General features: G+C 34.8%; 1 protein-coding gene across 1 annotated transcript in view; it reads left to right on the forward strand.

Annotated features, from left to right (window-relative positions):
• The window catches only part of DYNC2H1 (dynein cytoplasmic 2 heavy chain 1), a 246,906-nt gene that overhangs the window by 164,776 nt on the left and 66,482 nt on the right, over positions 1–15,648 (forward strand). The window contains 5 exon segments of the mRNA XM_036426957.2: positions 1,245–1,376; positions 2,639–2,711; positions 9,148–9,308; positions 10,627–10,752; positions 13,467–13,577. Of these exon segments, the coding sequence (XP_036282850.2) occupies positions 1,245–1,376; positions 2,639–2,711; positions 9,148–9,308; positions 10,627–10,752; positions 13,467–13,577 (603 nt within the window).

Genomic DNA, 15,648 nt, shown 5'->3' on the forward strand with positions numbered 1-15,648 from the left:
AAATTTTTAAAAATATTTTTTAGATTGGACAAATTAAATTAAAGTATGCTTAGTTTATTCTCTGTTTGTAAGTTTAATTTTGTTAAGTTATAATAATGAAGTTTAGGCAATGTAACTGATTAATTAGAAATGAATATAGATATTTAGATAAAGCATTCTTAAATACTTGATTCGTGTTTATATTACATGAAATCTATACTAATAAAAGGGTAATATGCTAATTAGACCGGACATCTTCTAGATGTCCTTCTGGACAAAGCCATGGTGTTTTGCATATCACCTCTTTATTAAATAGGATGAAATTTGACATACTTTTACACTGTGGAATTGCTTAAAATTTGCACTTATATATGTAAATTATATCTCAATTTAAAAATCTGCACTTGTTAAAAAGTTTTAAAAAGTTTTTAACTTGCTCTAGCCAGCTTGAATAGAGCATCGGTTTGTGGACTAAAAGGTCCCAGGTTTGATTCCAGCCAAGGGCACATGTCCAGCTTGCAGGCTTTGAGCCCCAATGGGGCATGCAGGAGACAGCCAATCAATGATTCCTTCTCATGATTGATGTTTCTATCTCTCTCTCTCTCCTTTCCTCTCTGAAATTAAAAAAAAAAAAAAAGTATTTTTAAAAAGTTTTTATTTATTTATTTATTTATTTTTAATTTTAGTTTTCTAAATCCTCATCTGAGGATATTTTCCCATTGAATTTTAGAGGGAGTAAAAGAGAGAGGGAAATATAGAGAGAAATATTGATGTGAGAAGAACACATCGATTGGTTGCCTCCTGCACACACCCTGACCAGACCTCGGACCAGGGAGGAGCCTACGACCAAAGGAAGTGCCCTTGACCGGAATCAAACCCTGGACACTTCGGTGCCCAGGCCGATGCTCTAGCCACTGAGCCAAACCCGTTGGGGCTGAACTTGCTTTTAACGAAAGCGTTCTTTCCTCCACAAAGTAGAGGTAGATAAATACAAACGTTTTCACTGAAAACAAAAAAGATTTTATAAACTTACAGTATTGATTTAGTACTGTTTTGCAAATATTTTCTGTAATTTAATTATGGGTTAATTAAGTCTATTATACTATTTCTGACCTGGAAATGATTAGATAAACTTACATAGAGTAGAAAACTCGTAATAAATATCCATCAGTAATTATTTTCCGTATTTTTCTTTTAGTAATACATGTTCATGCCTACTTTTGTTGACTTGTAACTCACTATATATGGTTATTCTTATTTTTCAGATTGCTCTCCCCAGTCTTTATCAGACCCTCTGCTTTGAAGATGCAGATCTGTGGCGTACTTATTATCATCATTCAATGTGTGAGCAAGAGTTTCCATCTGTTCTTGCAAAGAAAGTTTCCTTATTTCAGCAGGTAAGTTATCTAAAACCATAAAAGTCTTTAACATTACTCTTGTTCAGAAGCCAAATTCAGTAAAAATAAATAAATAAATAAGTGAAAGCTCTGCCTTTGGGTGCCACATCACCCTAACATGGCACATTTGGGGAAGCTTCTCTGCTTTTGCCATCTTATCTGGATAATAAAGTCACTGGCAACATTTCTGAATGTGGTATTTCCCACTGTAGCTTTTCTTACTCCCTCTGACTCTGGCCCAAGGGTGATTTTGCAATAGAGAAAATCACTTCCAGAAATAAATTAAGGTGTAGGTTTTATAGGCTCATTACTCATTTTGCATGTTCTAAGGAAAATATCTCATGGGGAGGAATATGGGAATCTCCCCCCCCCCCCATGTATTTCAAAATAGAATGATGAAACCTGCTGATGGGTCCCACTCAGTGTTTTTGCAGAAGTAAAGGCTAAGAATTGGAAAGCTCTTTAGGAGCTGATACTTTAGAAGTGACCCTTTCGTTTCCTTGAAGTGGTTCTGTCCCTTTTGTATCTTCTTGCGGAATTCTATTTTACCAAATATGTTTAAAAATACAAAAAGAAGAAAAAACTTTATTAGAAAATGTATATGTGGTTCAGCATAAAAATGGTGATTAAAAGCTTTACGCAAGATTTTTGGGCCTCTGTTCTGCTGTCATCAAAAGTACCTTACCTATAGTACCCTATTTTCACCTGCATTTGGCCTTTTTGTTATTTGAAGATGCAGATAACCCTATGATCATTACTTGCTGATGTTTACTTCTGATAATAGGTTTGAGGGAATAATGGATTTTTGTAATATTTTGTCTATAACAATGGGTCTTAGTATGACCCTGTTGTGACAGTTTGAGGGATAGTAAATAATATACAACAGTGATAAATATTCACATATTTTATTTTTTTAATTTTAATTATTATTATTTTTTAATATATTTTATTGATTTTTTACAGAGAGGAAGGGATAGGGATAGAGAGTTAGAAACATCGATGAGAGAGAAACATTGACCAGCTGCCTCTTGCACACTCCCTACTAGGGATGTGCCTGCAACCAAGGTACATGCCCTTGACTGGAATTGAACCTGGGATCCTTGAGTCCGCAGGCCAATGCTCTATTCAATGAGCCAAACCGGTTAGGGCAGTATTCACACAATTTAGTAAACATTTGTTTAATTAATTGACATTACCATTGTTTAGTTAGGAAAGCCATTGTAGGAACTTTTTATTTAAGATGCCCCGTTCTTTACTTTCAGGTTCTTGTGGTGCAGGCCCTCAGGCCCGACAGGCTGCAGAGTGCCATGGCTCTGTTCGCATGCAGGACTCTGGGTAAGGGCGGTGCTTTTCCAGAGTTAGACCACTGACCGAGTCTTTTGTGTTTAACCTACAGGTTATTTCATGCTGACCTTAAGTTAGCAGATTACAGGCATGTTTTCTTCATTCTACTTATTTTACAATCGCCATTTGGTTAAAAAAATTTTTTCTGTAGTGGATCTGACCATATCTAATGTGTATCAAGTTTAATGCATAATTGACATCCTGTATGTATTGTTTTCTTATGAAAGCACAGTAGACATAGAGACATTTGTCCAAGATTGGTAATTTAAAGCAGGGAATCAAATGTTTGATTTTAGACACAGTAAAACATATATATATACCATAGGCTTAGGAAAAGAAGCCTTCTAAATGAGTTATTTTAGCTCTGTCTAAAACAAAAAAATGAAAATTTATATATCTTTCAGATTATAAACAAACTGTTGAATACATTTTTAAAGTCTTTCAGATCATCTTACCTGTAGAATTAAAAGTGGTTACTCATGTAATAATAATAATAAACTATATCATGTTTCCATTTGTGCAATAAATTTTGGAAAAACTATGTTAAGGAAAATTATGAAAAGTATTTTAGTTGAAGTGTAGAATAATCCAAGAATACTGAATTTTATTATCTTAAACTGCTTAAGGTGTAGAACTATGTTAGAAATGAAAAGTCTGGCACAGTTGAAATAGTATGCTGATAATTTCTTCTTCTTACCTAATTGCTATGGCTAGCACTTCCAGTACTATGTCGAACAAGAGTGATGAAAGTGTGCATCCCTGTCTCGTTCCTGTTCTTAGGAGAAATGGTTTTAGCTTTTGCCCATTGAGTATGAGATTGGCTGTAGATTTGTCATATAAGGCTTTTATTATGTTGAAGTATGATCTGTCTATTCCCATTTTGCTGAGGATTTTTATCAAGAAAGGGTGTTGGATTTTGTCAAATGCCTTTTCTGCATCAATTGATATGGAGAATTAACATACCTAGGAATAAACTTAACTAAGGAGGTAAAAGACCTGTACTGGGAAAACTACAGGACACTAAAAAAAAAAAAAAAAAAAAAAAAGAGAGAGAGAGAGAGAGAGAGAGAGAGAGAGAGAGAGAGAGAGAAGAAGAGATAAACAGATGGAAGAGCATACCGTGTTTATGGATTGGTAGAATCAGCATCATTAAAATGTCCATACTACCCAGAGCAATCTATAGATTCAATGCACTCCCCATTAAAATACCAATGGCATATTTCACAAACCTAGAATGAATTCTCCAAAAATTCATCTGGAATAAAAAAAGACCCCGAATAACTGCAGCAATCCTGAGGAAGAAGAACAAAGTAGATGGGATCTCAATACCAGATATTAAGCTGTATTACAAAGCCACTGTTCTCAAAACTGCTTGGTACTGGCATAAAAACAGACATATAGAACAATGGAATAGTATAGAGAACCCAGAAATTGACCCAAACCACTGTGCTCAATTAATATTTGATAAAGGAGGTAAGAACATACCATGGTATTAAGACAGTCTCTTCAATAAATGGTGTTGGGAAAATTGGACAGATACATACAAAAAAAAAAAAAAAAAGAAAGAAAGAAACTAGACCACCAAATTATATCATACACAAAAATAAACTCAAAATAGATAAAGGACTTAAACATTAGTTGGGGAACCATAAAAATCTTAGAGGAATCCACAGGCAGCAAAATCTCAGACATATGCTGAAGCAATATCTTCACCGATACAACTCTTAGGGCAATGGAAACTAAAGAGAAAATAAACAAATGGGACTACATCAAAATAAAAAGCTTCTGTACAACAAAAGAAACCATCAACAAAACAACAAGAAAGCCCACTGCATGGGAGAACATATTTGCCAATGATATCAACGATAAGGGTTTAATCTCCAACATTTATAGGGAACTCATGAAGCTTAACAAAAAGAAGATAGACAACCCAATAAAAAATGGGCAATGGACCTTTTCGAAAGAGGACATAAGGAAGGCCAAGAGAAATATGAAAACATGCTCCAAGTCACTAATCATCTGAGAGATGCAAATCAAAACGACAATGAGGTACCATCTCACACCTGTCAGAATTGCTATCATCAACAAATCAACAAACGACAAGTGCTGGTGAGAATGTGGAGAAAAAGGAACCCTAATGCACTGCTGCATAAGAACAGACATATAGAACAATGGAATAGTATAGAGAATGCAGACTGGTGCAGCCACTGTGGAAAACAGTATGGAGTTTCTTCAAAAAACTAAAAATAGAACTCCCATTTGACACAGTAATCCCACTTCTAGGAATATATCCCAAGAAACTAGAAGAACCACTCAGAAAGGATATATGCAGCCCCTATGTTCATAGTAGTGCAATTCACCATAGCCAAGATTTGGAAACAGCCTAAATGCCCATCATCAGGTGAATGGATTAAAAACTGGTGGTACATCTAAGCGATGGAATACTATACTGCTATAAAAAAGGAATTCTTAACATTTGCAACAGCATGGATGGACTTGGAGAGCATAATGCTAAGCGAAATGAATCAGTCAGAGAAAGATAAATATCACATGATCTCACTCATTTGTGGATTATAATGAACAACATAAACTGATGAACAAAAACAAGTCCAGAGACAAAGAAGCATCCATCAGACCGTCAAACCTTAGTGGGAAGGAAGAAGGTGGAGGTAAGAGGGGAGAGTTCAACCAAAGGACTTGTATGCATGCATATAAGCCTAACCAATGGACACAGACACCAGGGGGCTGTAGGCATGAGTGGAAGGTGGGAAGGGGGATCAATGGGGATACATATGTAGTAATACCTTAATAAAGAAAAAAATGTGAAACACACACACACACACACACACACACAAATCACTCACATGGAAAGATTTTTTATTAAATTTTAGCAATCCTTTTTATCTATAAAATTTAAAATAGTTATTTAAAAATGTGTTAATGAAAGTAGATTTGATTTACAGATTTAAGTTATTAGAGCATTCCTCAAGTCTTTTAGGCATTCCACTTTAGTCCTATAAATCAAGCCTTATGTGCTAGCCAAATCTGCAACATTACTTTTTTGAAAATAGTTGTTACCAGATGCAATGATTATGCCTTTTGTAATTCTGATTTAATTTTGATTCTTTATTAACTGTCCTGAGCAAAATGTTATGCTTTGTGTATTTAAGTATTACAAGACATGTTCTTGGAAGGTGCTTCAGTATCTATAGGAATCAGAAACTTCTCAACAGTTCTCCACCAATAGCCTTTTTGAGCCTTGCAATTTTCCTAGTTTTACAGTCTCTTATTCATGCTAGCAACCCGTCCCAGTCCCAGGTACCTTGCTTCCATAACTCAGTCTGTCTATGTGTAAGTCTATGTGTAAGAGGAAAGGCTGGTGGCTCACTGGTTCCTTTGCTCCAAGTCACCCAAGGCTAAATCCAGGTGTTGGCTATTATTGGGAGGCTCTGGGAATAATCCATTTCCAAACTCATTCCGGTTCCTCACAGAATTCAGCAACATGCAGCTGTAGGATTGAGGGGCCCATTTCCACTTCTGTCACTCGAGGCCAGTCGCATTCTTTTGTTTGTCATCCTCTTCCAACATCTTTAAAGCCAGCCTCGGCAGATTGATTTCTTCTCATGCTTCACATCTCTCTAATCTCTTCCTCTGGCTCATCTTTCCTGCTTCTTTCTTCTGCTTCATCACTTTGACTTTAGCTGGAGGAAATTTTCCGCTTTTAAGATCTCAAGTGATTAAATTGGTCCACTTACATCTGCAATGTCCTTTCACAGCAGTTGCTAGATTAGTGTTTGATTAAACAACCAAGGGATAAGAATCTTGAAAGGGATATCTTTAGAATTATCTAACACAGTTTATTTTTTTTATTTTTTTATTTTTTATACTTGAGTATCCCTTTTTAAAGGGGATTTTCCCACTTGCTTAATATACTGTATATTCAGTTAGATAGTGATTGCTGATTGTCTTTCTTTTATTGATGTTAGTGGTACATTTTAAATTTGTCTTTTCTCTTCAGTAAAGGAAGAGTAATTTTGTACATCTGATGCTTGTTAGTCTCTTTGTTAGGAAAGATGAGATGAATGAGGAAGCATGAATCTCTTATACCTACCACCTGTAATAGTTTTATATTAATGTTCTACTTCACTTATTTAGGTACTTGAAAAGTGCAGAAGTTATAGTCTCTTCTTTTTAAACTGCAAATTACTTCTTTTTTACTATCTCAATATTTTATCTAAGTAAGATATGTTAAAGGTTTACATTATTTCTTTAACTTTTTAGTTCTTTATTTTTCTTTCAAAATAAGTGATATATTTCACAGAGGAATGGTCAGATTGTATTATGAGTGATTTACAAGTTGTTTTATACTATGATAATTCACAGTGCAATGAAGATGTTGGGCTCTTTAATTTTATTAAATAGTTTTGAATGATTCACACTGCAATTATAATGGTATCATGAGTCAGAATTACTTGAGTTAATGAAACCAATGATTATATACAGAATGAGTTCACTTAAAATGCAATGGAGATTTTATTGGAGTTTTGTGGGGTAAATGGCTAACAGAATTCCAAGCGAAATGAATGAATCACCAGTACTATCTTAAATGGTGTGATATTTTTCATGATTTTTTTTCTCTAATCCAAGGTGTTTCAGTACTTTCAAATGTTGTATAAAATGAACTGAACAGATACAGGGTGGGGCAAATTCTGTTATGAGAACGTGAAACAGAGTTTATTCTTGTATTGTTAATTATTAATTATTGTATTATTTTCCATATGAACAACTGTAAACATTTTGCTCCTATATTTTTCTTCTGTGGAATTTTGACTAGAGAAGTAATAATTGAACTTATAGTAGGCTCTGGATAGAAAATGGTGAACAAAATAGATATGATTCCTGCTTTCATGAAATTTACAGTTTATATTTGTTAAATTAAGAAATGGTATGGTAATCCACATTTAAAATTTTAAATATATCAGCATATATTTTCCAAATAATACATTTTAATTCATAGTTATTTTATAGGAAATATCTTTATATATATATACATACATATTTTTATCACACAGTACATCTAATTAGAGGTCTATGAGAAGATATAGAAGAATAGAAGATAAAGACCTGTTATTCCATCAGTTTGAAATCATCATTGTTAATATTTTTAATATATTATTCTATTCTTTTTAGGCCCATAGATGTCTATACATTCCAATATGGAGTCATGTTGTCTGCTCTGTTGAGTAATCTGCCTTTCAGTAAATCTCTGTTTTTGTAACTTTAATTCCATTATAAGGCTACCAGAAATTACTCAATTAGACTCCTTGATGTCTTTCCTTCAGTTTTTAACTAATATCAGCAGTTAAAACAAAAGTCCTTGTACATGCTTCTGCATTCATATCCTAAATTATTTATTACATTGGTTTTTGTCATTTAAATTACTCAATCAAAGGCCATGCACAGTTATAAGACTTTGATATATTTTATTAGGCAGTGCATTGAATTGGTCTCGAATGTTTATTGAATTTGTGCATAAATAAGTGAATGTTTGAATGAATGAAAATACCTCTTATTGCATTGCCACAAGCACAGTTGAGAAAACCAAGACAGTATGTTTTAGTGATTTGCACAAAGTCACTTGGCTAGCCAAACATACACTGAGAGCTATATATTTCTATCTCTAAACTACTCATTAAAAAAAAAAAAACACACACATATTTTTATTGATATCAGAGAGGAAGGGAGAGGGAGAGAGAGAGAGAAACATCAAGGATGAAAGAGAATCCTTGATGGGTCGCCTCTTGCACAGATGGAGCCAGAAATCTGAGCATATGCCCTGACTGAGAATCAAACCTTGACCTCCTGGTTCATAGGTCAATGCTGAGCTATGCTGGTTGGGCAAACTAGACATTCTTTTCATTCTATACCACTTTTTCTTCTCTTAATGCATGCATATAAGAAGTAACTTTATCCTTTATCATAACAGTGAACTTGTTTACCAGACCATGTAGAAATCTGATTCCACATATGCATTGCACAGAGTAGGTGCTCTCTTATCACAGGAAGGAAAAGCTGTGTTGATGGATAATTGGGTCATCTCCCGTGGGGAGAAAAATGTATATTAAGACCACAGTGCTGATTCAGTGCTTCCTCACCTGTTAAATGTAGTCACCAAGATACCTTGTAGTATAGTAAAGATTAGATGATAAGGTTCTAAAGCATTTAGTAAAATGCCTGGCACTTTGTAAGTATTCAATTAATCTTAGTTATTACTAGTGAGTAAATGATGTTAGAGTGTGAAAACTTTAATATGTATGTATTATAATTCATTTAATTACTCTCTGTTACATACTAGTATTATGTAATTAGTTTTAATAGATAGTTCTCTGATAATTTTATTTTTAAATTTCTTTAATATGTCTTTTAGGTCTGAAAGAGTTGTCCCCACTTCCTCTAAATCTCAAACGTTTGTACAAAGAGACACTGGAAATTGAACCCATCTTGATAATTATTTCTCCTGGTGCTGATCCTTCTCAGGAGCTTCAAGAACTTGCTAACGCAGAAAGAAGTGGAGAGTGTTATCACCAGGTTAGTGCGTTTACCCTGCTGTTTTTACACATACTTGACCCTTTCAGGGAAACAGATGTGTTTTGTTTTAGTAAACCAAATAAAATTTTCCCAACATGTCCACTTCCTGATTCTCAGAACCTGTGAGTTTGCCTTACATGGTGATAGGAATTTTGCAGATGTAATTAAGTTAATCTTGGAGAGGTTATCCTGGATTATCCAGGTGGGCCCAGTATAATCACAAGGGTTCTTACAAGAGGGTCAAGTGAAGGTCAGAGAGGTGATGACAGAAGCAGAGGTCAGAGAAATGAGATTTTATGTTGCTGCTGTGAAGGTGGGCGAGAGGGCCGAGAGCAAACAAATCTAGGTGTCTTGTAGAAGCTGGAAAAGGCAGGGGAAAGATTCTCTCCTAGCGGCTCTAGAAAGAGAACAGCCCTTTTAATACTGCTCTTATTTTCAAACCAAGCACTGATTTTAGACCAATAGGACTTCTGACCTCCAGAAGTTTGGTAAGATAATAAGTTTGTCTAGTTTTAAGGGTTCTGAGTTGGTAATAATTTGTTATAACAGTAATATATTTGCCTACATTTGAATAATTTTTAAAATTTTACTAGGATACTATTACAAAAAAATCACAAAAATATTTACCTACACAAACTGAAATAAAAGAAATACATAAATTTAAAATAAATTGTCTAATACTGGAGGCCTGGTGCACGAAATTCATGCATTGTGTGTCGGGGTGGTCCCTTCAGCCCAGCCTGAACCCTCTCCAATCCAGGACCCCTGGGACGTCAGGCCTAAACTGGCAATTGGACATCCCTCTCACAATCTGGGACCACTGGCTCCTAACTGCTCACCTGCCTGCTTGCTTGATCACCCCTAACTACCCCTTCTGCTGGCCTAATCACCCCCAACTGCCCCTCCTGCTGACCTAGCCGCCGCCCCCAACTTTCTCCTGAAAGGCCAGCCAGTGCATGAGCTAATTAAATAGCTAGATGAGTAGCTTGAGAGCCAAATATATGCAATGTTGGAGAAACTCGGAGAAGTCAATTTCAAAGTATTCAACGAGACTATAGTTATATTAAAAAATAAAATTTTAAGGTCTTTTTTTTTTTGAGAGGGTAAGAATTACAGGAAATGGTGGGATAAAGAGCAAAAGATTATTCAATAATTTTATACTGTTTTGTAGCTTTAAAACCTGTAATAATAATATATTTTAGTAAATAGGAAAATATGGAATCTGATATCTTCTATTAAAAACTGAGAACCCTGATTGCAGGTTACAACATGTTATCAGATTTGTGTTTTAGTTTTTTGTTTTGTTTTGTTTCTGCAGATTGCCATGGGTCAAGGTCAAGCTGATTTAGCAATTCAAATGCTAAAAGAATGTGCTCACAATGGAGATTGGCTCTGTTTGAAAAACTTACATCTTGTGGTATCTTGGCTGCCCATTCTGGAAAAGGTAGATTCAATAGATATTCAGATAGTATGGGGTGTCCTCCCAAAAATATATATACAAACTTTGAATAATTAAAAGGCAGTGTTTATTAAAATACATTTCATTTTCAAAATTGAATTATCAGCTGTTAAAGTGTGTGTACATTTTTTTGGGATACCCTGTATTTCTAATATAGTCAATTCAGTAATATTCAAGGGACATCAGTATTAAAATATATCATGCATTACTTATGATATTTAAAAAAATTAGTATTTGAGAAATTTCAAGTCTGTTAAGTATTTTCTTTTAAAATATGTACATGTGTACAAACCAAGATGGATCTTTTAGTAGAAAGTTAATAAAAATGTGTTTTTAAAGGCATTTAAGGAAAGCCAGGTAATTATTAATCATGATTGAAGGGAGACTTAGAGAATTTTTCTCAGAAAGAAAAATGAAGTGCTTTAAAGGGTTGCATATTTATTTATATATAACATGGACTTTTTCTTTATGCTCTTGTTTGATTGTGCCTGTATGGGGAGAAAAGATGTAGATAAATCAGAGGGGCCTGCAGAACAAACAACCTAGTTGCTAAGACAACCATGATGTAATCTGAAATAATCATTTAACTCAGTGGCCCAACATGAAAATTATCTTAAGATGAAACAAATTGCTTCAACGTAAACCCAGATCAGCATAGATGACTATTCTGTTCATGCCCAGTACAAGGAAACCAGATGTCCTGAATATACTAGAAGGGCCTGGGTAGAGCCGTGTGGGCAATGGAATTAGATGTCTAGGGAGGGGCTAGGTTCCGGATACCCTGAGAACCTTGCAGAAGAGCTTGGAACTTTTGTCCTTGGACATAGTCAAAGGAGGTCCTTAGCAGAGGAATTAATAATTACTTAGTTTAATTAATCTGATAGAAGTAATATTTGGAACAGAATCAAATAGAATAGAGTGGCTTGAGGGAGGCCCTAGCAGAATTGTGATGTTTTAAAAACGTGTAGTCCTAATAAGATAGCAGCTGTAGCACCTTACACAAAATAGGTAATCAATAAATCTTTGAGGAATGAGTTAATGACTGAGTGAATGAATTGATGGCCCATGATGATTCTTCACTTATAATCAACAAAACATAATTTTTAGATTTTGGAACTGCTGTTTATATCAGTATTTAAATATTTATTACTAATATAATATTCTGTAAAAAATATTCATGTATAAAAATATAAATTTTATGTCTGATGGATGACGTTTTAAAATGTGTAAAAAAGACCTATGAATACTAGAATCTAGCTTTCTGTTCTAAACAGTGTATTGACAGGTGTTAATTTATATAAAATATAATTAAAGTGTTTATTTAATTAGAATTTTTGAAGTATACTAGTATAGGATAGATTATATTACAAAAGTTTAAAAAATTATAAAAATTGACTCTTCTTTTGGGAAGTTTGTATGAATTATTTGGATGTAAATTTATAAATTTATTTATCCAACTATGTCACAAATACATTGTTTCTATTACCTTTTTTACAAAACATGCTAACTCAAGGCAAAGCTTTATATTTTGACATTATAAAACTTATGTTTTAAAACTTTACATTTTAAAATCATTATTAGGTATAGGCACATTTAATAGCTTAGGATTTTAAGCAAGAACAGTATTTTTTATGGTCACTTCTTTTGCCATTTTTTGGTCATCTTAATTCTAAAATTTCACATTGCTAATGAATGTTAGTATTATAACATGTATTTATGAAAATAATTTTAAAATTCACTCTTTTTTAGAGCTATCAGTATTTATCAATATTTTTTAGTTATCAGTATTTGTCAATATTCATTAATTGATTCTATAAACACTTGCTGAGTACAGAAAAAAGCCAAGAAATGTTCTAAGTACTGATTACATAACAATTTGTACCTATTCTCTAATAACTTAGTTTAGAAGAGAGAGAACACATTAGTAATTAATAGGTAGTATGATTCATACTTCAGAAGATAATTTACAGAATGTAAAATTAATTCATTAATTCTGCTTGGGATTGTGGTAGTGAAGAGTTGAAGAAGATATTGCCCTAAGATATGATGTTTAAATTGTATTTTGACAAATGGGTAAGAATCAGGTTATAAAGAGACTAACAAACAGAAAGCATATGATGAGTAAAGACATAGGCATAAAATTGTGAATAGTGGCTAAAGCATACAGCATGGATGGATGAATTTGTATAGTAAAGTTTTTGATTATGATACACTAATTGTCAATAAATGAATTGATATTACTATAAAACTTTCCTGGAAGCATGAACTAAAGCAATGAGAATTTAAAGCCCTAAAGATGACTATCAATTTAGGCATAGCAATTATAGCTAATACTTATTTTGTACTTACTAGGTATCAGACAGTTTTGAGTGTTTTACATAATATTATGAGGTAGGCACTACTAGTATCCTTGCTTTGCAATGGTGTAACTCATAAAACCCAAGGCCACATAAAAATAGTGACAGAATTTGGAGTTCAAGCCTGGTGGCCTATGTTCAGTTCCAAATTCTTACTTTATGTAAGCTAATAATAGAGAAGATGTATATTTAAAGTAAATATAATCAGAACGTGAAGAAATATATCAGGATATCACAGAAAGATTTTAGTAAGAAAAATTATTTAGTAATGGTATTTTTATAAAATGGAAATTTGTGTATGTATTTAAGTAGATTTTTATTATTGTTGTTTTTATAAACAAGGAGTTGAATACTCTTCAACCAAAAGATACCTTTCGCCTTTGGCTCACTGCAGAAGTTCACCCCAACTTCACTCCTATTTTATTACAGTCAAGTTTGAAAATAACATATGAGGTAAGATTTAAAACTTGAACCACTGGTTGTCTGAGTGCAGCAATCTTTGCATGCCTTCCAAAGCTCTGTAAACAACTGTCTGTTATGCTTAACTTCCTTTATATTTAGGTGCGGTATAATACCTATATATATTAAAGCCTAAGCAACGTTCAACCACTTGACCGGTCGCCATAAGGAGCACTGACCACCAAGGGGCAGATGCTCAGTGCAGGAGCTGCGCCCTGGTGGTCAGTGTGCTCCCACAGTGGGAGCACTGCTCAACTGACCAACAGGCACCAGATGCATGGCTCATGGAGACTGCAGCGAAGTAGCAGGGAGCATGCCAAGCAGCGGTGGTGGCAGGTGCAGTGGGCCTGAGATGAGCAGGAGTGGCAGGCAGCATTGGATTACCGGTTTCAGCCCGACCCCTACTGGCCATGCTGAGGGACCCTACTGGTGCACAAGGCCTTAAATACATAAATAATAGCATATGACGGCATTTATAAAAATACATTTAAATTTTTCTTCCAATTTTACTCTATATTTTTTGTTGTTTTCATTATAATAAAAGATATATAACATGAAATTTATCATTTTAACCATTTTTAAGTGTCTGGTACAGTAGAGTTATCTATATGTACGTCATTGTGCAACAGGTCTCTAGAAACTTTTCATCTTGTAAAATGGAGAATTGTATCCATTGTAAAGCTACTTGCCATTTTCCTCTCCACCCTTGGCAGCTACCATTCTGTTTCTATGAGGTTTTCTACTTTAGATAACTTTTTTGTTTTTAATCCTCACCCGAGGCTATTTTTTTCCTTTGATTTTTAGAAAGTGGAAGGGGGTAGGGGGAGGAAAAGAGAGAAGAAGAAAGAGAATTACCAATGTGAGAGATATACATCATCGATAGGTTCCCTCCCACACCTGTCCCAAACCAGGACTAGAATTTGTGACCCAGGTATGTGCCCCTGACATAGAATAGAACCCAAGACCCATCAGTGTAAGGACTAATGCTCTAACCCACATGTGTCAAACACAAGGCCCGCGGGCCAAATCCGTCCCGCCAGGCCTTGCAATGTGGCCCGCACCACGCTGTCATCACTGCACTCCGCTGCGTTTCCATCACAATGACAGTTTATGACTGTTCAGTAAACCATTCGGCCCGCGATTTAGGCTGGATTTTAGATTTTGGCCCCTTCTCTGATTGAGTTCGACACCCCTACACCCCTGAGAACACCAACTAGAGTGTGACTTCATTCTTTTGCACATGTATATCCGATTTTTATTTCACGTGTTTTTTGATCTAGCTAAGTTACATTTTTTGTTTTCTTCCTTTCTTTCATTTATCTACCTATCTATCCTTCTAACTGGTTATGCTGGGAAGATCCTTTCTAAACCTGATATGTCCTAAACTGTATGTGTTTGTAATGATATATAACGGGTCAAAGTCATAAATAGATAAAATAATAAACTGAACTAAAACATTTAAAACTGTTAAAAGGGGTTCTGCCTGTATTTTCTTTGAATTTAAAGAAACTTCTTTGTTTTATATAATCCTTTTCCTAAGAAACAAATCTTATTAGTGTTTATTCCCATGTGTTATTTTAGATCAGTACATGTTTTCTTTTTCATCTGAATTTGTTAGTCTCATTTAAGGAGGAACAGGGATAGGATTTAATTTAGGGAATGCAAAGATCATTTAATATTTGGAAGTACGTAGTTGGACAAGTGTTATTATAATGTCTAGTAAGAAATAACTTTACAGAATCTTCTCCAGCCACTCTCCCCTTATACTCTGATACTAAACTACATTCTAGAACTGGGTTGCAAGATCCATTAGGGTGGGATCTATTTTCTTTCTTCTGTTCTTATCATATATCTAGAGGCCTGATGCATGAAGATCCGTGCAAGAATGGGCCTTCCTTCCCCTGGCTGCCAGCACTGCCTTTGCTCTGGCCCAGAGCCGCCTTTCCACCTTTCCATGCTGCCCAGAGGCCTGGAGTGGCTGGGGTGGTGCAGAGCAGCTGGGGTGGTGTGGAACACCTGAGTCGTTGCCATGGCGACGACACAAGTGTCCCGCCCCCAGCTGCTT

The sequence above is a fragment of the Pipistrellus kuhlii genome, unplaced genomic scaffold, assembly GCF_014108245.1.
Source record: "Pipistrellus kuhlii isolate mPipKuh1 unplaced genomic scaffold, mPipKuh1.p scaffold_m20_p_9, whole genome shotgun sequence".
In the NCBI taxonomy this organism is placed as follows: Eukaryota; Metazoa; Chordata; class Mammalia; order Chiroptera; family Vespertilionidae; genus Pipistrellus; species Pipistrellus kuhlii.